General features: G+C 43.0%; 1 protein-coding gene across 1 annotated transcript in view; it reads left to right on the forward strand.

Moving 5' to 3' along the window:
• LOC126253140 (uncharacterized) overlaps positions 1-23,552 on the forward strand; it is a 240,575-nt gene that overhangs the window by 210,272 nt on the left and 6,751 nt on the right. The window contains exon 3 of the mRNA XM_049954286.1: positions 7,673-7,860. Coding sequence (XP_049810243.1) covers positions 7,673-7,860 — 188 coding nt within the window. The remainder of the gene's footprint in view (positions 1-7,672; positions 7,861-23,552) is intronic.

Below are 23,552 nucleotides of genomic sequence, written 5' to 3' on the forward strand. Positions count from 1 at the left end.
CATAGTAATTGGTTGTGGTATAGAAAGAGCGACGGACGCAATGGCAATGCGAGAGAAAGAGAGGGACACAGTGGCAATGGAACATAGTTAATTATGACAGAACAGCGCTAGGAAAAGACTGAAGGAAACAGTCGGACAGGAATAAAGGAGAAAGTGGAAGTGATTGAGAGCCAGTGATAACGACGAACAGACTGTATGACAATTACAACGAGGAAGGGAGATGTAGTGAGGAGAGACAGGAGCAGTGGTAAGGAATGAGATAGTAGTAGTAAGTGAGAGCAAAAGGGAGACAGTGGCAGCGAGAGGAGACAGTAGCAGTAGGACAGTACGAAGGAGACTTTGGCTGTGAGACAGGAGACAGTGACTGTTAGAGAGACACCAAGAGATAATGATAATAAGTTGGGCTGAATGAGTGAGTGAGAATGGGCAAGTGGTAGTGTGTGGGTATGAGAGACACACGGCGATGGACTATTGGGTGTGAGCGAGTTAGAGTTATGGGAACTCGTGGGAGTAAGAGGTGAATTTGATGTTAAAAACAGCGCGAACATGTTGGTATGCCAGAATTTTTGGGAATTTTTTACAGGTACTGAGGAAGCTAGGATAAGGCAGCGGGTACCGAACTTTTCAGTCTTTTAAACAGGAGCATATTCGCCTTTTCTGTTCTCCGGTTGGAACACTTTTCTGCTGGTCAGTACTCTTTACTTTATTTTACGTCCTTACTAAAATGCCCTCCTGCTCCCAAACTTTATTTCAACGACAACATTACATTCACAAAGCACATATGAAATTCATGCTTAGACACAATCTTGGATTCCTGTAAACTGAAAAAACCGTGATATTGGCTGCCAACTAGTAGTATTGCACGCTGTAGACGAATTCCTTGCTAGTGCCTAAGTGTGCTGTCTTTTAAGGTACCACTGACTAGTACTAGATACCATGCAATTATTAATATGATTATAAGTTTTATAACTTTTTTCACAAATTTCTTTCTTTATTGCGCCAAGATGGGTGGGCTGTTGCAGAACAACCATTATTTTTCTCAGCCAGATATCCCAGCGCGACAGCAAGGTTCCTTAGTTGAGAATATTCTGGATGGGAGCTCAAGTTGTGGCACTCACCTGACTACCAAGCGGAACCTCCCAAAATAATTTGATGGCTGCTGGCGAAGAATACCTGTTTTACCAAGTTTTCAATAGGTCGCTTTCTTGTTTGTCTGTCTGCTCAGTAAAAATTCTGTATGTGATTTTAAGCGAACTTCCCGATGAGCTAGACACCCGAAATTTTAAAAATAGCTCAGAACTGGATGACAATGCAATATTAGCTCGCTTTCTTGCCTGGAGTGTGACGAAATGTACTTCGTTTACCCCCGACTAATCCCAATGAGCGTGTGAGACTTAAAACTTTCAGCAGAACTCAAAGCTGGATAACAATAAATTATTAACTCGCTTTCTTGTGTGGTGTGTCGTCGAGGGTACTTTTTGTACCTCTGTCATTCCCACTTTTACTGCTCCAATCGCGCATGATTCGCGGGAAGAGCGATTGCCGGTAAGCTTCGGCGTGAGATCCAGTCTCTCTCATTTTTACGTTGAGCCTTTTTGCGAGATATATGTAGGAGGAAGCAATATAATGGTTGCCGTCAGGTGAGAAGAATATGAAATAAACCTGCAGTTAGCACATGTCTCTGCTGTAATCTCTTTAAAATATTTCAAACATTCTGAAAAATTTCACAGAGTCTAGAGTAATATAAATATAAGTATTTAAATAAGAATGAAATTTTAATATTTGGTACCATCTGTAGGAGATTGGGAATCTGAATGAGACTACGAGAAATGATTTTATATTTTTTAATTCGATTTAAAACCATGGGATACTAAAAATTCTTTTTTATTCAAATAATTTTTTAATTTACTTCTGGGTTAATACTCTCCCCTAAATGTCCATTGCCCAATATGAGAAATATGTGTGTCTACACCAGCGCTCCAGTACAATCAAATAAGTACATCAACTATTTAAATTCAACTTGACTTTACTTCTACATTAATAATTTTGTTTTCTTCTACGCAGTGGAAGGAAGCGTTTAAACTATATGTCTCTTCTTGTTACATACAAGTGAGACTGTTCATTTTGTTGATTTTTGCTGTCAAAGTTTTTTGATGCCCCACGTTGTATGCAAAGAACTCTCGCCTACCTCGTGACGTATGAAGACTGACACTCTTGGGCGAGAAATTCGCTTGAATTAAATGGCTGTACTGAGAAGCAGATATAAATTCGGAGCAGTGTATGAAGTAATACCCACGTACGACTAACATTTTCAATCAACTTACAATTTCAAATTTCAATAACTGAAAGCAAGGGCCGACATACATGTGCTATTTTTTAACCTCCAGTTGGTTACTAAATTAAAATCACAGTGACAATCCGTCAACGCTTTGCACACGTGTGTTGCATAGTGTCTTAAGTATGCATGTCGATTCCGTCACGTCGCTCTTTTCATTTCTGAGCGCACAGTGAGCACGTAAAGATGCTTAAAACAAGAAAGTCTCCAGCCAGGTGTGAAGTGCCTGATTTTATGCAGCCCACATAATGCAACTATTATGCTCATCCTTCTTCAAAACAATGTGCCCACACACTGCATGAGCAACAACGACGCTCGTGCAGTGTTTGTTTTTATGGAAAGTATTAGATCGCCCACCATGCAGTCTTCGCTCACATGAACCACTGGTTATGAGAAAAGCATTTTGTCACAGATAGCAAGATGTGGACCAGCGTAGATAATTGACGTGAATCATAGACGGCCGCCTTTTATTGGACAATTGTCTGCGTCGGAGCGGCGACTATGTAGAAGTAGCTGCAAAGTGTAGATAAATGTTTCACATGGAACCATTTTGATTTTCACTGTGGTTACCATTTCGCGACCAATCGGAGGTAAAAAAACCATCACATAACCATAGGGGCGCTATTCTTTATTAAACAGAAAAGACACAAAGCGCAATTAGATGTGTTGCGTCTTCACTAAAGTATTATTTTTTAATCAATCATTCCTCACCGTAATTAAGCAAAAAGTCACATTATTTCTTCAGTTGTAGCTCTCACCTTATCTTCACTGTGCTCATGAATCGTCTGCTGATTCTGAAAAACTTTAATCATTTGAAATCACATGTTCTTTACTTCACCGTAATACACCTGTTTCACTAACTAGTAGTCCCTGGAATGTTCTGACGCTCACCTTCACACATTGGATGTTCAGAAAATCTGACACCAACCATCTTTTTTCCTCCCTCCTTCCATTTCCTTTCATTGTCCCATCCTGTGATTTTACACAATTAATCTCTCTGGCCATAGCACATACACAACCGAATATACGAGGGCTATTCCGAAAGTAAGGTCCGATAGGTCACGAAATGGAAACCACGGTAAAAATCAAAACTGTTTTATTTGCAACAGTTAGATACACCTTGCAGCTACTTATCTCCATAGTCGCCGACCCGACTTAGACGTGTATCGTAGCGTTGTACCAACTTTCCCATACCCTCGCTATAGAAGGCAGCCGCCAGTGCTCTCCGCCAATTCTCTACGCTGGCCTACGGCTCGTTGTCTTGTGCCGAAATGTTGTCTTCATAACCAGCGGTTCATGTGACCTGAGCTGAAACTCAGAGGGAGACAATTACGGGCTGTATTGTGGGTAATCTCACATTTCCATTTGAAAACGATGCAGGAGCATCTTCATTGCCCCTGCAGAATGCGGCTGCGAATTGTCTTGAAGACGAAACAGCACGACAGTTATGTAATGTTAGCTGCATAGCTTCAGGGGAAATTTCTCACCAGGCCCCCGTACTTGGCGGCAGACACTATTTTCTAGACATCTTTACGCACTCACTGCGAGCTCAGAAATGAGAAGAGCGACGTGATGCTAACTGGGGTTATACTAGAGACACTACCCAACACATCTGTGCAAAGCTTTATCGGATTTTCATAGTCGTTTCCATTTCGTGACCGATCGGACCTTACTTTCGGAATAGCCCTCGTATATATACAGAAATGTACAAATTTCAGGTAGGAGATTACATTTATTAAAGAAGGAAAAAAACAAATGTTTGAAATAAGGCCAGCGAAATTCCGTTTCAGTACACACACACACACACACACACACACACACACACACACACACACACACAAAACATTACTTTAGCACCAACGAACGTAAGAATCAACGAAAATATTTCGTCTATGATTATAGCGTGGTCATAATGTGGACGCCTGTTTGAAATGCGGGAGTATTTATGTGCAGCAGCTTAATACACGCTAGGTAGTTCACTGCTGTGAACCACGTAAATTGTGAAAACCCAGTATTGTCGCTAACTATATGAGGGAAAACACCGTAGAGAGAAAGAGGGTAACGACTGAAAGAAACGTGAGCCCATATCAGTTCCGATGTACAGTTTGTTAATTAAGGAAATAAATCCCCTAAATGAGTCTGCGATCATTGAGGATTATTACCAATTTTTTTCAAGTCAAATTCGTGTAAAGTGAAAGAGAGTCTTTACACATAAAGTCCACAAAACATTATTTAAATGAGTATGATTGCTCAGTCATAAAATTCGTATTTTAAGCAGCAGCATTAAGCACATCCAAAAGTACCTAATGTAACAACAGGTTCAAATGGTTCAATTGGTTCTGAGTACTATGGGACTTAACTGCTGTGGTCATCAGTCCCCTAGAACTTAGAACTACTTAAACCTAACTAACCTAAGGACATCACACACATCCATACCCGAGGCAGGATTCGAACCTGCGACCGTAGCGGTCGCGCGGTTCCAGACTGTAGCGCCTAGAACCGCTCAGCCACTTCGGCCGGCTGTAACAACAGGAAGTAATTATAAATGCACTATAATCATATACACTACTGACCATTAAAACTGCTACACCACGAAGATGACGTGCTACAGACGCGAAATTTCACCGACAGGAAGAAGATGCTGTGATATGCAAATGATTAGCTTTTCAGAGCATTCAAACAAGGTTGGCGCCGGTGGCGACACCTACAACGTGCTGACATGAGGAAAGTTTCCAGTCGATTTCTCATACACAAATAGCAGCTGACCGGCGTTGCCTGGTGAAACGTTGTTGTGATGCCTCGTGTAAGGAGGAGAAATGCGTACCAACACGTTTCCGACTTTGATAAAGGTCAGATTGTAGCCTATCGCGATTGCCGTTTATCGTATCGTGACATCGCTACTCGCGTTGGTCGAGATCCAATGACTGTTAGCAGAATATGGAATCGGTGGGTTCAGGAGCGTAATACGGAACGCCGTGCTGGATCACAACGGCCTCGTATCACTAGCAGTCGAGATGACAGGCATCTTATCCGCATGGCTGTAACGGATCGTGCAGCCACGTCTCGATCTCTGAGTCAACAGATGGGGACGTTTGCAAGACAACAACCATCTGCACGAACAGTTCGACGACGTTTGCAGCAGCATGGACTATCAGCTCGGAGACCATGGCTGCGGTTACCCTTGACGCTGCATCAGAGACAGGAGCGCCTGCGATGGTGTACTCAACGACGAACCTGGGTGCACGAATGGCAAAACGTCATTTTTTCAGATGAATCCAGGTTCTGTTTACAACATCATGATGGTCGCATCCGTGTTTGGCGACATCGCGGTGAACACCCATTGGAAGCGTGTATTCGTCATCACCATACTGGCGTATCACCCGACGTGGTGGTAAGGAGTGCCACTGGTTACACGTCTCGGTCACCTCTTGTTCGCATTGACGGCACTTTGAACAGTGGACGTTACAGCATGGTTTCTACGTCTGTTATCGCTATTTCAGGCATATTTTATGCGTTTTGGTGCTGGTTCTTCGGCATGAAGCGTGTCATCTGCTGTTGTATGAACGGACGTTACTAAAAATATGGTAGAGTGAACTTATATGCGTGAACATTATACTATTGGGAATTGTCGTAGTGTCGTGGATACAATTTTGGTGTGCATTAACAGCTACTTAATTTTTCATGTATTCACGTTTGTTAGTCGGCTTGCAGGTTGTTTTACACATAGAAAAACGTAACTCTTACAACTTAGCCATTGTTTAAAACACTACGTCATCTTGCTGTTCGTATGTGTCACGAAAATGTTTTGAAGTGTTTGAAAATAATAGCGGTAGTTCTGACGACCGCTGTTCCTTGCTTATGTTTCTTTGTGTGTTGGGGGAGTGATTGTCTGTGTGTGTGTGTGTGTGTGTGTGTGTGTGTGTGTGTGTGTGTGTGTATGTGTGTGTGGGTGGGTGGGTGGGTGGGTGCGGGTGGGTGGGTAGGTGTTCTTGGTCAGTTCTGTTCGTTAAAGCCGTAAAGAGTGTGTTATTGCGAAGTGGAGTGTGTTTACGGCGACATAATCTTTCTGCTGCATGAAACACGGAATAGGATAGAAGAGCTAAAAGTAACATCAGCACCGTATGTCGACAAACACACTTCACAATGTAAACTGAAGGAAACATGGAATACCGCGCTTGGCAGCCGCGCGGACTCGAGCGCCTTGTCACAGTTCGCGCGGCTCTCGCCGTCGGAGGTCCGAATCCTCCCCCGGACATGGGTGTGTGTGTGTGTGTTGTCCTTAGCGTAAGTTACTTTAAGTTAGATTAAGTGGTGTGTAAGCTTAGGGACCGATGACCTCAGCAATTTGATCCCATAAGACCTTACCACTACCACACGTAGCTGTCTAATGTACACTAAAACTGTATCCACATCACTACGGCATTTCCCAATGGTATAACGCTCATCTGTATTAGTTCGTGCGGTCGCAGACGACATGCTGAGCGCCGGAGAAATGGTAACAGAACATATAGAAAGTAACAGCAATAAACGTAGAGACCATGATGTGACTTTAATTAAATAAGGTATTGTAAAACCATTCACAGAATATAATATTTAAAACCAAACGGTACATATGTAATAAATGTTTAAAAGAATACTCGTTTTACATGTTTTAGAATAAACAAAAACCCACTGGTGATGGCGATATGTCGCTGAAGCTATTTTGAGAAGGAAAGTAAATAAAGCAAAAGTGTTTTTCATCCAGGCGTGCCCACAACCTTATGTTATTGTTTTTATGCACACACGGATCAATGGTAGAGTTTCAAGACGAAATGATTGACCCTGTATACAAATACAGTAATCACAATAACAGTAATAATTACTAATATAGGTACTGCATTTCAGGAATGTCAGTTTAATTAATACTGTATTAAGTAATTTACTCGTTACATGTCTGTCGAATGTGATTAATGACATTTGACAGAAATATATAGCAACACTGTAAAATGAACGCAATGTGGAAAAACTCACTGGACTGGAGAAGAGCAGGAAGTGGCAGGATGAGGTTAATAGGTGAGAAGAGGGGAAAAGAAACAGAAATAGACAGGGATGAGGAAAACACTAACGGTGTTCGCGAAGTGGCAGAAATACTGATTGCATCTGTAGCATGGCTGACTGAATGAAGTTGCTATGGATGTGTTCGTCGTACAGGCCTCACAAAACCTCGGATCAGAGAAATGTTCTCAATTTATCGTGTTGCATAAACTGTGATATAATTTCTAATGTGTCCTGTAGGCAGTGGGAAATGCTGCTTTCGCTTTACGTGGCCTGAACTTGATCGCGTGCTGTTCCTTGCAGAAGAGGAGCTCAGCAACTCGACGACGCCGACGCCGACGTCGCCGGGGTCACCGACGTCACCGCCGACGCCGCCGACGCCCATGGCGATGCGGTCCCGCGCCGGCGCCGTCTTCCTGCGGCTGCTGGACGTGCCCACGTACTCGCCGCCGGACGCTGCCGCCATCCACACCATCACCGGACACTCCAAGGTGGGCGTCCCCGCCTTGTCCGCTCAGCAGCATGTGACGTAGTACCTGAAACGCATACGAGCTAGAACCTCTAAGTCCTCTTATGACTACGGTAGGTTCCGTTCCTCTTAACCACTACTGGGGGAGTGAGAATAAGGGGAGGAATCGACTGTTGAGATGTGTAGGCGTATTCTGTACGTAGGGCGCGACTCAGAATTGCACACGGGAGAAATATTATTTAATGCATCACAAAAAAGATAAGGCTTTCGTTAACCGGAAGATTGGTTCCAGTTTGAGATGTGTAGGCGTATTCTGTACGTAGGGCGCGACTCAGAATTGCACACGGGAGAAATATTATTTAATGCATCACAAAAAATATAAGGCTTTCGTTAACCGGAAGATTGGTTCCAGTTTCCTGCAATTCCGGAAATAGTCTGATACAGTGCCAAATTTCAGAGTGTTACAAAGGTCCGAGGATACGCAGTAGATTCTCAGACATGTGAGTGACTCGAAGACTTTTTAAGTTACATAACCCCTGTACAAAAGAATGCTGAAGAATAGATGGGCATATCACATAACTCATGAGGAGGTACTGAATAGAAATGGGAAGAAGAGAAATTTGTGGCACAAATTTGTGGCACAACTTGACTAGAAGAAGGGATCAGTTGGTAGGACATGTTCTGAGGCTTCAAGGGATCACCAATTTGGTATTGGAGGGCAGCATGGAGGGTAAAAATCGTAGAGGGAGACCAAGAGATAAATACGCTAAGCAGATTCAGAAGGATGTAGATTGCAGTAGCTACTGGGAGATGAAGAAGCTTGCACAGTATAGAGAAGCATGGAGAGCTGCATCAAACCAGTCTCTGGACTGAAGACCACAACAACAACAACAACCCAGTATGTTGTTCTAGATGGTGCCTCTGCGTCAGATTAAGGAGTGCCCAGAGAAATTTCATAGGACCGTCCTTGTACTACATATACGGCACCGTGAAACACAAGTGATCGTAGGGTAATGAAACTTTATGTAAACATATGTAAGGATGCGCGGAAGAGAAACAACAAAAATGCGTGTGAAATCTTATGGGACTTAATTGCTAAGGTCATCAGTCCCTAAGCTTACACACTACTTAACCTAAATAATCCTAAGGACAAACACACACACTCATGCCCGAGGGAGGCCTCGACCTTCCGCCGGGACCAGCCGCACAGTCCATGACTGCAGCGCCTTTGACCGCTCGGCTAATCCCGCGCGGCAAGAGAAACAACAAATAAACGATGGAAGAAAACATATTTTAATATATGAGAGAATAACGCTTTTAATAGCACACTGTGGTTACGTTCCAGGTTACAACGTTGCTTAGTACGACAACCATTCGCATCGAAGGCAGCCTGGAACCACACCAGAGATACCACTTCACAACTGTTCGCAGATGTTATCGAACTGAGCACCATGAACAGTTCAGATCGTTCACTGCTTGAAGGCAGCAAATTGCGTGCAGCATTCTTGGCCATGGCAACAGTAATTTCATCAACGGTCTGTGACGCAGTTGGCCGTCAGCCTCTCTGAGGAGCGATTCTTAAATCGCCAGTTAATTCGAACTTCGGAATCATTTTCATCAATCCCAGCGCGGACAAATGACCTCTCTGTATTCCTTTAACGCGTCGACACTCTAGAAGAGCAGCAGCACAGTTGCTGTTGCTTTGATAAAACAGCTTTTCAAGTAAAGTCCTGCTCACCATATCCAGACCCATGTCGACTATCTACCACTGTAATGCACACCAATGCTTGTGTTTCAACTGTACGTCGCCGTATCAATACTAACACCTAACGGCAAGTCGTGGCACGAACACTGCTAACATAGCAATTCCTGCAGTGCAAAGTCTGGACATTATTCCTATAAAGTTGGGTACCCACATGGTAAATAGTTTTTCGCCTACACTGTGTCAACTAACGAAAGTTTAATTATAGATATCTCGTACACAAGCGACCCGATGGACGGGGCGAAAAAGAACCTGCGACTGTTTCCCGATGACGCTGTATTGTACATGGAAGTATTGTCATTGAGTGACTGTAGAATGATACAATATGATTTAGACAGAATTTCTGTTTGCTGGGCTGAATGGCAGATTACTCAAAATTTGGAAAAATGTAAGTTAATGAAAACGAATAGGGAAAAACAATCACGTAATTTCAGATACCGCATTAGTGATATGCTGCCTGACACAATCACGTCGGTTAAATACCTAGGCATACGGTTTGAAAGCGACATGAAATGGAACGAGCATTTAAAGTCTGTTGTAGGAAGGATGATGGTCGTCTTCAGTTTACCAAGAGTATTATAGGGATGTGTATTCCATTTATAATGAAAATACCGTACAACACAATTATGCGACCAATTCTTGTGTACTGCTCGAGTGTTTGCGATCCCCACTAGATCCAATTAGCCTAAAGAAAGATCTGTTACCGTTAGATTCGATGAACACATTAATGTTACGGAAATGATTCGCGAACTCAAATGGAAATACCTGGAGAGACAGAGGCGTTATTTTCGCGAAACACTATTAATGAAGTTTATGGGACTGGCATTTGCAACAGACTGCAGAACACTCCTACTGCGAACAACGTACGTCCCGCTCAAGGACTACGAAGATAAGAGAAATCAGGGCTTGTATAGAACCAGTTAAACAATCATATTTTCATCGCATTATTTGCGAATGGAAAAGAAAAGGAAATCACTGGCAGTGGTACGAAGTACCCTCTGACATTCATCGTATACTGGCACGCAGAGTATGTTTCTACGAGGGTTTTGTGGATAGTAATGCCTGCGAATTTTTTATGTGAAACATCTTAAGGCTTTTTAAATAAAATAAACGTTATTAACATTCTACATCCTTATTCTTCACGTCTACATATTTATTTCTGAACATAGTCACCCTGGTGACGACCTCTTTTTTCCCAACGGGTGACCAGCTTGTTGATACAGTTCCTGTAGAACGTTTGACTTTGTTGTCGGGGCAAAAACCTCACCTCATCTTGCACCACTTCATCACTGTGAAAGTGAACTCCTCGGAGGTACTCGAAAACAGATGCAAATCGGATGGGGCCAAGTCGGCACTGTATGGAGGATGATCAATGATAGTGAACCCAAGGCGTCGGATTGTAGCAGATGACGTAGTGGTCGTGTGTGATCTGGCATTCATTGTTAGGTAGAAGGAGAGGGTGCTTGTGGACACTTATAAACTCGATTACAACGCGCTGTTTGTTAGCCACCGACATAGTTGCGTCACACACTGTAACGTTACTCACTACAGTTCGGAACCCTTTAGTGGCACAGGATAGCAACTTATGTAATCGAAGCGGCAAAGTAGACCGAGTAATATGCACGACATGTAATACCATATCCGATATTGAGCCCAGCATAAAAAATTCGGAGGCTTTGCTTCTCAGCACGCCCTCATAGAAGTAGATGCAGTACAGCATAGTGCTGTACTAGACATAGTCATGCGCGAATAAAAATTTGGTTCAATGACTTAAGAGTCTTCAGCGAGCTGTTTTGACACCATACTAAGCTGCTAAGATACGAAACGTTACACACAACAAAAAATGGGTAAAAAATTGGACACTACGACACAACAGAACTCTCTAGAGCTATTCCAGCGTTGACGAAAAGATCATTCTGTAACGAAAGTGTTTACCCGTATGATACAAATGGGATCAAGAGGTATTATACTCTTCAACACTGTGTTTACTAGATGTAAGGACTGCATCACGCTGGCCTCGAGACAGTTTCAATTTATCTTCAGGCTGTGGATTTCTCTGCATTTTTTGAAGCCCCAAGAACGTCCGTCATCAGTCCTTGAATGCAGTCTCTTGAAGAATTAGGAAAGGTGTTCTAAAAATACGTGGCCATCACGTCGCCTAGCTTCAGTTGTCAAACTATGAGTTTGTGACACGATTCTACAGATTCTCTCTCCAGTAATACAATACTTAACCCCACGAGTTTAGTTGTATTCAGTTATGCATTTCGTTACACGAGTAATACTTCATTTTCAGTTTACTTTCTCTTCGAAAGAATAATGCCATTAGATCAGCTCCAGTAAACGACGGATTTTGAGACTGATTTCTGTCTTCTTTAAGTCTGAATACTCGGAGGTCACTGCACCCACAAGGATTTAATGGATTCCAACTTAGGTGCTGATAGTTGGAAAATAGTCTGTACTATTTCTGAGTTGGTTTAAAATATTACTGATGTGTCACGAGTATGAAGAAATAACTATAGAATAACGAATACTAGTAACACTATTATTAGTACAATGGAAAAGAAATACTGCCTGGATTTTTCTTATCGAACTACACGTTTCTCAAAAAATAAGCGACACACTGTCATTATTTTTGTTCTACATTTGTCCCGCACTGGCGTAGTGTTGGCAAGGTCATTAACGGGTTTGGCCTGGTTAATTTAAGAGGCGGCTGGCCGCCCTTCCCAACCGTTACCCCACCGGACGGGATATGTGTATCCCAACAGTTTGCGTGTAGCTGGTTTTTTGGTTGATTCATTGACTTGGGGAAGGAGACCAAATAGCGGGTCGTGCGGTAGCGTTCTCGCTTCCCACGCCCGGGTTCCCGGGTTCGATTCCCGGCGGGGTCAGGGATTTTCTCTGCCTCGTGATGACTGGGTGTTGTGTGATGTCCTTAGGTTAGTTAGGTTTAAGTAGTTCTAAGTTCTAGGGGACTGATGACCATAGATGTTAAGTCCCTTAGTGCTCAGAGCCATTTGAACCATTTGAACCAAATGGCGAGGTCAGCGGTCCCATCGTATTAGGGGAAGATGGGGAAGGAAGTCGGCCATGCCCTTTCAAAGGAACCATCGCTACACTTACCTGAAGCGTGTAGCTGTATGCATTTGAAAGTGATCGACAGTTTTCTGAATGTTTCCAAATCGTGTAACTAAAGAGGGACTTGGTTGCCAGCCCGATAGTCACTAAATGGAATGTGGGAAACAGCCGAAAAACCACATCCACACTGATTCTAGTCATCACTCAGCCGGGTGGATTCGACCCGGAGTCGGCGCATCTCCCCCTCCCGGAAGCGGCGCTTTAACGTGCTCTGTTATCCGGGCGAGTAATTGACACTCTCTCATTAACGATTAAATGCATCTGATCACACCAAAGACTGAAAGTGTTGACACTAGCGGTGGGTAAAAGGTTCAAGGTCATCGAAATAAATGCATGGTTTACACTTGAGCAAACATTGCGAGTGTCTTTCAGTTTTTGCATCTGAGGAAAATGTCTGGAAAGGACTGAAGAACCACTAAAAATATCTACACGTATATTGCAATGTAAAAAAAAGAATATAAACAGCCACACAGAGCTTGTAGAGATATAACGACACGTTCGCAGGCTACAGCGAGCTGTCTACCACTGCCTTTACTACTCAGAAGGTATGCAACACGTCACATACGAAACCTGTTTCGCGAGGCAACCAGTTGTTGGGTACACTTTAACGAGTCTTGACAGTTGCCTGCCATGTCTCTCTGATAAACGGGGCTAAAAATACGAGAGTCTGTCTGTTTACGTGGTTTTTCTTTGAACGCAAAATGAACTTCAATACGTCTACGAGTCAAGCTGTTCAAAGAACATCTGTCCGGCATCAACTTAAAATCGATCTAGGTGGTCCTTTGATTAAAGCCTTGGACTTGCGTTCTGGATATATAGGGCTCTGACTATATTCATTTAGGGTTTCAATGATGGGTCATCTAAGAAGGTGACGCTAGACTCAATGCGTATCCTTGTTCAATCTGAAGCTGTGCCCCGTCTCTAACAACCAAATCCTTTGCACGGCATCATGTGAAATTCTTCTGTAGAGATACGAGCTTTAGTTCTGAACTAATATATACTGTTGTTAGGGACTATGATTGCCACCGGATACTGTTGCATCACCATTTGGAGAGGCAATCCTACTTATTCGCTGGGTAGCCGTAAGGTTTTAAGTATTATCTCCGAAAAATAAGGTAACGTAATCTATTTTTGTGTATTGGCAGGTGTAGGTCTACAGACATGATTCAAATTCAGACCTCCGCGCCATACCGTAGCTGGCCACCAGAAGGGCCAAAACAAGACAGCGCCGGTCATTGATAATGTGTAGTCTTCACAATCAGTTTTCTGATATCCACATCCATATACGTACTCCATAAGTCATCAAACGGCTGATGGAGGAGGGTTCGTGTAACACTGTATCACTGCTTGTCATTTCCCTTCCTGTTGCACTTGCAAATGGAGCGAGGGGAAAACGACTACATGCATGCTTCCGTACTAGCCCTTATTTATCTTGCTCTCCTGGTCGTTACGCGAGATGTACGTCGGTGAGAGTAGGATAATTTTTTAATTTGTTTCAAATGTCGTTCCTCTACGCTTTCTCAACAGTGTTTCGTGGAAAGAACTTCTTCCATCCATGAACTGACATTTGAGTTCATAGAGCGTTTTCTTAACACTCAGGGGTTGATCGAACCTACCGGTAACAAATCTAGTAGCGCGCCCTGGCGGCGATCCTAAACACTTGACCCGTAGTCATGAATGCGTCGCATATGTCTTCTGTACGCGGTCTCTTTTATAGACGAGCTACACTTTCCTAGGATTCTCCCAATACACCGGTCGATTAACCGCCTGCCCGATAGCCGAAATGACGTGCTCGTTCAGTTTCATGTCGCGTTGCAACGTTACACCCAAATGTTTCATCAACGAGAGTGTATCAAGCGGCACAGAACTGATATCTTATTCGAACGTTCTAGAATTATTTTTCCCCCTGATGTACATTAACTTATGTTCAGAGCGAGCTGCCCTTCATCATAGCAAATAGAAATTCTGCCCAAGGAAATCGGTGTGCTCCCACAGACACTCAAAGATGACAGTCACATTACAGCGTCTTCAGCAAACAGCCACAGATTGCTGTTCATCTAGAACGTCAGGGAATTTGTGTATATGGAGAACAACGGTCCTATAATACTTCCATGGGGCAATTCTGACGACACATCTTGTTTTCGATGTTAGCAGGTCCTTTGCGTCTCCAGTTCTTGCGGCGTATTGTTTCCTTTTGAATGTTCCTGTCCAAGATCTTAAATAACATCCTACCTCCATTCTCGTTCCAAATACATTTCTGTTCTGAGGAGCTCCTCATTTTATCTTAGTTTATGTCGTACCCAGATTGTTTACCTTCCTTTCATTGCATTCAGTAGCCGTCACTACTCCTTTATTCTTCCGAGTACCTACTCATTTTTCAGCCTATCGGTCAAACGTTTTCTATCTTCTTCTAAGTCCACATCTCAAGAGCCCACAGTCTTGCTATAACATTGTCCACGCGCCAGCATCATTCAGGAGGGCATTTCATGCAAAACGCTTTATCTGTATTATCCTCAAATCTTTGTCCACATTCTTCTTCATATCTAACAAAATGCCTATTACGCCATAGCTATTCTGGAATTAATTCCCGTGTTGCACTTCTAGTCACTTTCTATTCCGCTTCCTAAGTACTGAAAGACAGGTGTATGTTCTAATGTTTCTTCACTCAGCAGTGTATTTATGCGTTTATTTCCCCCTTGTACCATTTCTGTGTTAATCCATTTTTGGCAGCACTTGCGGCATTTCCGTTGCTGCTGAAAACAAATTACTGCCGGATGCTCTACTTTATCACTGAGCTGCGCGCGGTTTTATTTTAGCTATTCTAGCGGTGTGCTGCGGTACTGTCATGCGGAGATGTGAGTTTGTACCACGACTGCAAAATTGCAGCTGCGAACAAACAAATTAATGAACCACGTAATTTATTTTTTTCTAGTTGGTATTTAAAACTACATGCAACCCCTCGTACTTCGAGGCGATAGAGAAAATAAAGAAAGATGCCTGATTACGACTCTACCCCAGTGGTTTCCAACCTTTCTGAAACCATTACTCCTGAGTGCGATCAGATATTAACTTGTAATCCCCCCCCCCCCCCCCCCCGTTCCATCACGATCATCATCAGCGATAGCGATACACACACACACACACAGATGGCGGTATTATCGCATACATACGGTACAAAAGAACAGTGCATTGGCGGAACAGTCATTTCTACTCAGGTGAATCATGTGAAAAGGTTTCCGACGTGGTTATGGCCGGATCATGGGGATTAACAGGCCTTGACGCGGGGTTGGAGCTAGACGTATGGCACATTCCATTTCGGAAATCGTTAGGGAATTCAGTACTTCGATACCCACAGTGTCAAAAGCGTGCCGAGAGTACCAAATTTCAGGCATTACCTCTCACCACGGACAACTCAGTGTCCGACGGCCTTCAATTAACGACCGAGAGCAGCTGCGTTTGCGTAGAGTTGCCAGTGCTAACAGAGAAGCAACACCGTCTGAAATAACCGCAGAAAACAATGTGAGACATGCGACGAAGGTATCCATTAGAAAAGTGCGGCAAAACCTGGGGTTAATGGGCTATGGCAGCGGACAGCCGACTCGAGTGCCTTTGCTAACTGGTCGACATCGCCTGCAGTGCTTCTCCTGGGCTCGAGACCATATTGTTCGGACCCTAGACGACTGGAAAACCGTGGCCTGGTCAGATGAGCCGCGATGTCACTTGATAAGAGCTGATGGGAGGCTAAAGTGTGGTGCAGATCCCAAGAAGCCATGGACCGAAGTTGACAACAAGGCACTGTGCAAGCTGGTGATGGCTCCATAATGGCGTGGACTGTGTTCTCATGGAATGGACTGGGTCCTCTGGTGCAACAAAACCAATCATTGACTGGAAATGGTTATGTTCGGCAACTTGGAGACCATTTGCAGCCATTCATCGACTTCATGTTTCCAAACTACAGTGGAATCTTTATGGATGACAATGCGCCAGATTACCGCCCCACAGTTGTTCGCGACTGGTTTGAAGAACGTTATGGACAACTCGAGCGAATGATTTGGCTACCTAGGTCGCCCGATATGAATCCCATCGACATTTATGGGACATAACCGAGAGGTCAGTTCGTGTAAAATCTCCTGTATCGGCAGCACTTTGGCAATTATGGACGGCTGTGGAGGCAGCAAAGTTCCGTATTTCTACAGAGGACATCCGACGACTTGTTGACACCACGCCACGTCGAGCAGCTGCATTACTCCAGGCAAAAGGAGGTCCGACACAATATTAGGAAGTACACCATGCCTTTCGTCACCTCAGCCTAACCAAACTTTAGAATGAAAATGAATTTCCTTTGAATACCTTTATTTCTAATACGAAGAAAGAAACATTTTATTTAGTTTTTGTATGTGTTGTTTATTAAACCAAGAACTAATTAGACAGTTGCTACTACTTATTTCTAACCTCTTCTTATAGAATTACGTAGAAATTCTTACTGAATCGAGAGTGGTTCGTACAACTCGTTGTCAGAAAAGAAAGCTCACTATCCACAGTGAGGCAAGACATATGGGAATGAACCTCTCTCTAGCAGCGCTTGCTTCTCCCATGCCCTAAACCCACATTTAAAATCAACCAAATTAAAATGTGTGAACTGCAATTAGGCCTACTGTTTTTAAATCACTTGATCACTGGGCTCCTTATTTCTGAACAGGCATAAATTGGAAGTCTTCTGATTGCTAATGCTTTGTGTCTGCCCACTGGCACTAAAAATCATAACGTTTGTTATAACACAGTGTAGGCGCTACAGCAGTGCAGTAGCCACTAAATAGTTACTGTCGTGTTACGCTGTCAATTAGTTCGTTTGTTGTTGTGAAGCGAATAGTGAAGCCTTCGCGGAGAAGGCATTTTCATCAGATATTTAAGCATGTGTGGCGTACGTGTCTCAGTTTTACTGTCGTAGACGCTTGATACGAAGTATGCGTGCAGTAGGTGCACTGTTTGAGGAAGATAATCATAAATTTGTTTCACAAGTTGTAACTTCAACTACAATGTGTTAAATGTTAATGCTAGTTTTTGAAATACATTTAATTATTGGTAACTTATGTATTCCGTATTACAATCGTACGAAATATTGAATGTTTTAAAAATAATTTAATTTCGTGACACAAACACAACTGAACCTTTTGCTTTTACCCCTCAGAAAATTTCATTGTACCCCTCAGGGGGTAAGCTCCCAAATGGGAACGATTGCCCTAGCCGTCACCCTGACCATGCCATTATTTGGATTAATTTACATGTGTGGTGCCTGTTCTTTCAGGTATGCCCAAAAGAGCAGACACCAAACATAAAAATATACGAGACTTGACGGGAAATAGTGATACCTTTAGTGTGGATGCACTTCTTGCGGGACACGTATATGTGTGTGTGTGTGTGTGTGTTCAAATGGCTCCAAGTAGTATGGGACTTAACATCTGAGGTCATTAGTCCCCTAGACTTAGAACTAATTAACCCTAACTATCCTAAGGACGTCACACACATCCATGCCCGAGGCAGGATTCGAACCTGCGACCGTAGCAGCAGCGCGGCTCCGAACTGAAGCGCCTAGAACCGCTCGGCCAAACCGGCCGGCCTGTGTGTGTGTGTGTGTGTGTGTGTGTGTGTTGGGGCTTACTGGTGGTCAACGTCGACGTCATCAGCGCTGACACACTCTCACGTCCGTCGGCCGTCGTAATTTAATATATTATTATTGTTATTATTATTTCTTTATTGTTGCCGACTTACGTGGTGGGCCTTAATAAAAATGATATTTCATTTAATTTTGATTTTACGATTAAATGCTTTCCTGAAGTTCTCCTTTTTAACAATATTAATCTCAAATTATTTGTTACGTTAATGAATGTTAGACTCGCAGAATCTTAAAGTTGAACATTGGAATAAACCTTTCATATTAATTTCCTCGGCTAGTCAGTTCACTTTAAAGCAAAAGATCTTTAGTTATTAATTACAATTGCGGCCCACACACGCGCGAGAGTATTTTTCTTACCTCCGTTAACCATTATATTGTAGTCGGAGTCCTGGCTCTGGGTCTCGGCTATGGTACTGAAAATAAGAATCTTAAAGCTACGTATTTTCTGCAACGTCGGGCGGCTGTGGAGAAAAATTAATATTATGTTAATAGCGGGCGAGTTTTCCGCTTCCGCTAATTTTTCATAAGTTAATATCGCCACGTAATGGCTTCGTTGGCTGCATCAGCAGCTGCGATTGTTGAACTGTAAATTACTTGAATGCAGGTTAATTCAAGGAAGGCGGACATGAAATCGGGATCACCTCTTACAAATTAAAAGTGCACAATAATATTAAATCAGTATATTATATGCTTAACTCATACAAATATGCTTACATTTGCCAGCACTCGCAAGATATCCGTCTAAACACAACAAAGACAAGATAGGAAGTGAAGTCGACTAAAAAAATTAACAAAAGAGCGTATCTTGTCGTCTCTTTAGATCATTTTGTCATAAATTATTTATTTGCATTGCATTTCCTTGCATTTCTCGACAGAGAAATTATTGTTTTACGGCTACATGATAAAAATATATTATTCAATTTTTAAATGTGTCTTCTTTACAAATACTGTTTTTTAATTCTTTTCGTAATATAGCACTGGGGACGCTATAACACATTAAAAGAAATGCATCTGGACAAATTTAGTAAAAGTGGGACTTCAGTCAATGAGGATAATGGGGACACTACGTATGTAGCGTGCGACATATGGGAATATGGTTTGGACGGGAAATGTGCTCGAATAGCCAAAGTGGTTAAAGCGACTGCTCGCAATAAGCAGGAAATCCGGCTTTGAGTCCTGGTCCGACATACCACTGAGTTTATTTCATTGCTCGAATGCGGCTGATATCGGAATTTCACTATCGTCATTTGTATTCAGTTTCCACATACAGGGTGCAACAGCTGTAAGAGACGTCTAGTGATACTGGTGACTGACGACGGTCTACTGAACAACATTACATCAGTATTTTTCATTTCCACACTACCAATAATAGCTATTAGGAGTAGTATGTTTTTGGGTTGGTTAGTACTTCCAAGTTCCTGTGGCAAGAGCAAGCCATTAAAGCTTAATTTCTCATGGAAAGCAATCAGGTGTTGAAGCATGGACACAAGGTCACAAAAGGTTAGCCTATACTGCAGGCGTACTCCACTTAGTGGTGCAGTTACGAACATGCAGAAAACATTATGTAGTAAATTAAGTAATGTCTTTGTGGGAATACTTTCGACGCAGAGAAAAAACAATCAACACACCGAATGTGCACATATTAAGGTTGTTGTTGTTGTTGTTGTGGTCTTCAGTCCTGAGACTGGTTTGATGCAGCTCTCCATGCTACTCTATCCTGTGCAAGCCTCTTCATCTCCCAGTACCTACTGCAACCTACATCCTTCTGAATCTGCTTGGTGTATTCATCTCTTGGTCTCCCTCTACGATTTTTACCCTCCACGCTGCCCTCCAGTACTAAATTGGTGATCCCTTGATGCCTCAGAAAATGTCCTACCAACCGATCCCTTCTTCTGGTCAAGTTGTGCCACAAACTTCTCTTCTCCCCAATCCTATTCAATACTTCCTCATTAGTTATGTGGTCTACCCATCTAATCTTCAGCATTCTTCTGTAGCACCACATTTCGAAAGCTTCTATTCTCTTCTTGTCCAAACTATTTATCGTCCATGTTTCACTTCCATACATGGCTACACTCCATACAAATACTTTCAGAAATGATTTCCTGATACTTAAATCTATACTCGATGTTAACAAATTTCTCTTCTTCAGAAACGCTTTCCTATTAAGGTACCACGTATAAAAATATCTTCACTTATTGCCGTAACACCACGTATAAATCGGAATAAATTTGGTCATTTGGTAGCTCTTATACAGGGTGATTATAATTAAAGTTAAGCTTTCAAACCTCTGTAGAAATAACACCACTGTTCAGAATGACGTCAAATTGTAACGGACTATTGTCGGAGAATGGGGAAAACGAATGGCAGAAGAAAAATAAATAGTTACAAAATGTAACGATAGATGGCTCTGTAAGCATAATAATTTTATAGTGGTCGACTGCAAATGATTAATTAATTGCCGGCCCTTGTGACCGAGCGGTTCCAGGCGCTTCAGTATGGAACCGCGCTGCTGCTGCGGTCGCAGGTTCGAATCCTGCCTCAGGCATGGATGTGTGTGATGTTCTTAGGTCAGTTAGATTTAAATAGTTCTAAGTCTAGGGGACTGATGACCTCAGATGTTAAGTCCCATAGTGCTTAGAGCTATTTGAACCATAAATGAATCATACGACAGTGCCTAAGGTGTACGTTTGACATTAAACAAACTGTACTACACAGTCTGCATGGGTGTACAGGTGTGTTACTGTTAGTTATGTAAGCCCCTCCACCACAGCAAGGTCATATCACATCGAATTGGAAAAATCGGTTTTTAATTATCCTGAGGCCAAAAAAAACGCATAAAAACGATCAATCACATGGCTTTTTAGTTATCCTGAGGCCAAAAACCGCATTAAAAGCTTCAATCACATCGGTTTTTAATTGTCCTGAGGCCAAAAACCGCATAAAAAGTATCAGTAAAAATCAAATCGGATTATTAATTTCCGTGCGACTGGCGCAAAACATGTTCAGTATGCTGTCCACCGTTTTCTGCAACATTTTGAAATCGAGAAACAGCATGTTCAACAACTGATAGAAGTGTTTCTGGGGTCACGTTCAGAATGTGTTGCGCAATGCAATGCAGCTAAGTTTGCAATCGGAACACTGAACACAACATCTTTCAGATAGACCCACAGCCAGAAGTCACACGGATTAAGATCAGGTGATCGGGACAGCCTGGCTGCAGGGAAATGGCGGCTGATAATTTTAGCACTTGCAAAATGGCGCTTCAGCAGCTGACTAACTGGATTTGCAATGTGCGGAGGTGCACCATTTTGCATAAAAATGATCCCATCCACACATCCAAGCTGTTTGAGAGCTGGAATGAAATGGTTGCTCAAAATACAATCATAGCGCTTACAAGTGACGTTACAGGTAACAGGTCCGGAAGCACCTGTATCATCAAAAAAAATATGGTCCTATGATAAATGATGCTGTAAACCCGCACCACACAATGACCTTTTCAGGATGAAGTGATACTGGTTGATTTACTTGTGGATTTTCCGTTGCCCTTATTCGACAATTCTGTGTATTGACATATCCTGTCAGATGGGAGTGGGTTTCGTCTGTCCATAAAATCTTCCATGGCCAATCATTATCCACTTCCATTCGAGCAAGAAATTCTAAGCCGGCCGCGGTGGTCTCGCGGTTCTAGGCGCGCAGTCCGGAACCGTGCGACTGCTACGGTCGCAGGTTCGAATCCTGCCTCGGGCATGGATGTGTGTGATGTCCTTAGGTTAGTTAGGTTTAAGTAGTTCTAAGTTCTAGGGGACTGATGACCACAGCAGTTGAGTCCCATAGTGCTCAGAGCCATTTGAACCATTTTTGAAGAAATTCTAAGGCAAAGGTCTCTCTTGATGGCAGGTCAACAGGAAGCAACTCGTGCACACGGGTAATTTTGAATGGATAGCGAAGAAGGATGTTTCGTAGGATTTTACACAAATTGCGCATGGGTATGTCCAATGATCCGGTAATTCTCCGTGCACTGCACGTCTGCAAACCACCACTCGTCTCTTCTTGTATTGCTGTGGCCACTGCTTCAACTGACGTCGAATTAATTCGTTTCCTCCCTCTACCAAGTTGCAGACCAAAAGAACCCGTCTTTTCGAACTTCCGAATCATTTTCTCCAGACCGACGGCAGTCATCGGACCAACGCCTTTTTTTCAAACCCTTAAGTGTCCAGACCTTCTCCAGAGCAACGTGTGCACAGTCATCATTCTTTTAATACAGTTTTACAAGCAGAGCGGGATCCGGCACTGACGCAGTCATGGCAAACGTCGCAGACGCGAAAGGAGGAAAAGCCGTGTTCCCGGCGTGTTTATACCTTCAGTGGATCGTGCGCTTGACAGGTGTTTTCATTTACGTATTCTGACACATACATCACCATCTACTGATCAATTTTCACACTATTTTTTTCTTCTTCCATACGTTTCCCCCCTTCTCCGATAATATTCCGTTGAAATTTGATGTCAGTGTGACCAGTGGTGTTATTTCTACAACGTTTTGAAAGTTTAACTTTAATTATCATCACTTTGTACATCTTTCGTCTACCGACCTTTTGGTATCTGAGGACACGACTTTCGTAACTGTGACTTGACTTACCTGAAGCGACAATTGGTGGGTGCGCTTCGTATTGGCGAGGTGTGTGCTGGTAGGGACAAGTAGCACGTGGCTGCAGTTAGCCGCCTCCGTTACACTTTCCGGGGCCTCCATGCGCCGTTTTCACTGGCTGCCCGGGATAATTAACGTGGAAACCGGCTTGTCCACCGTCGCATCTCGGGAACCTGCTCAGTTGAGCGGCATCGCGAGCTGTAAGCGCAGGTCTTCATTTCCACGCGCACACCTTCGTATCACCCTCATTTCTACATCTAGCACATAACACCCATGCACTTGTCTGATTGGCTTGTTGTGATTTCAGTGCTACTATAAGCAGCTGAGTCACCGGGTGCACGTTGCATAACCTTCTGAAATGCTCCCTTCGTAGTTCAAGTCAGGGGATACGGTGACACAAATTCTTACCAATATCCCTGTCTAAGTTAACTTGTACGAAAGTCCCACGCACTGGTATGTACAGCTTACCAAGAACTTTAGCTCAAAAGTAGCAGGTGT

This window comes from Schistocerca nitens, chromosome 4 (genome assembly GCF_023898315.1).
Source record: "Schistocerca nitens isolate TAMUIC-IGC-003100 chromosome 4, iqSchNite1.1, whole genome shotgun sequence".
Taxonomy (NCBI): Eukaryota; Metazoa; Arthropoda; class Insecta; order Orthoptera; family Acrididae; genus Schistocerca; species Schistocerca nitens.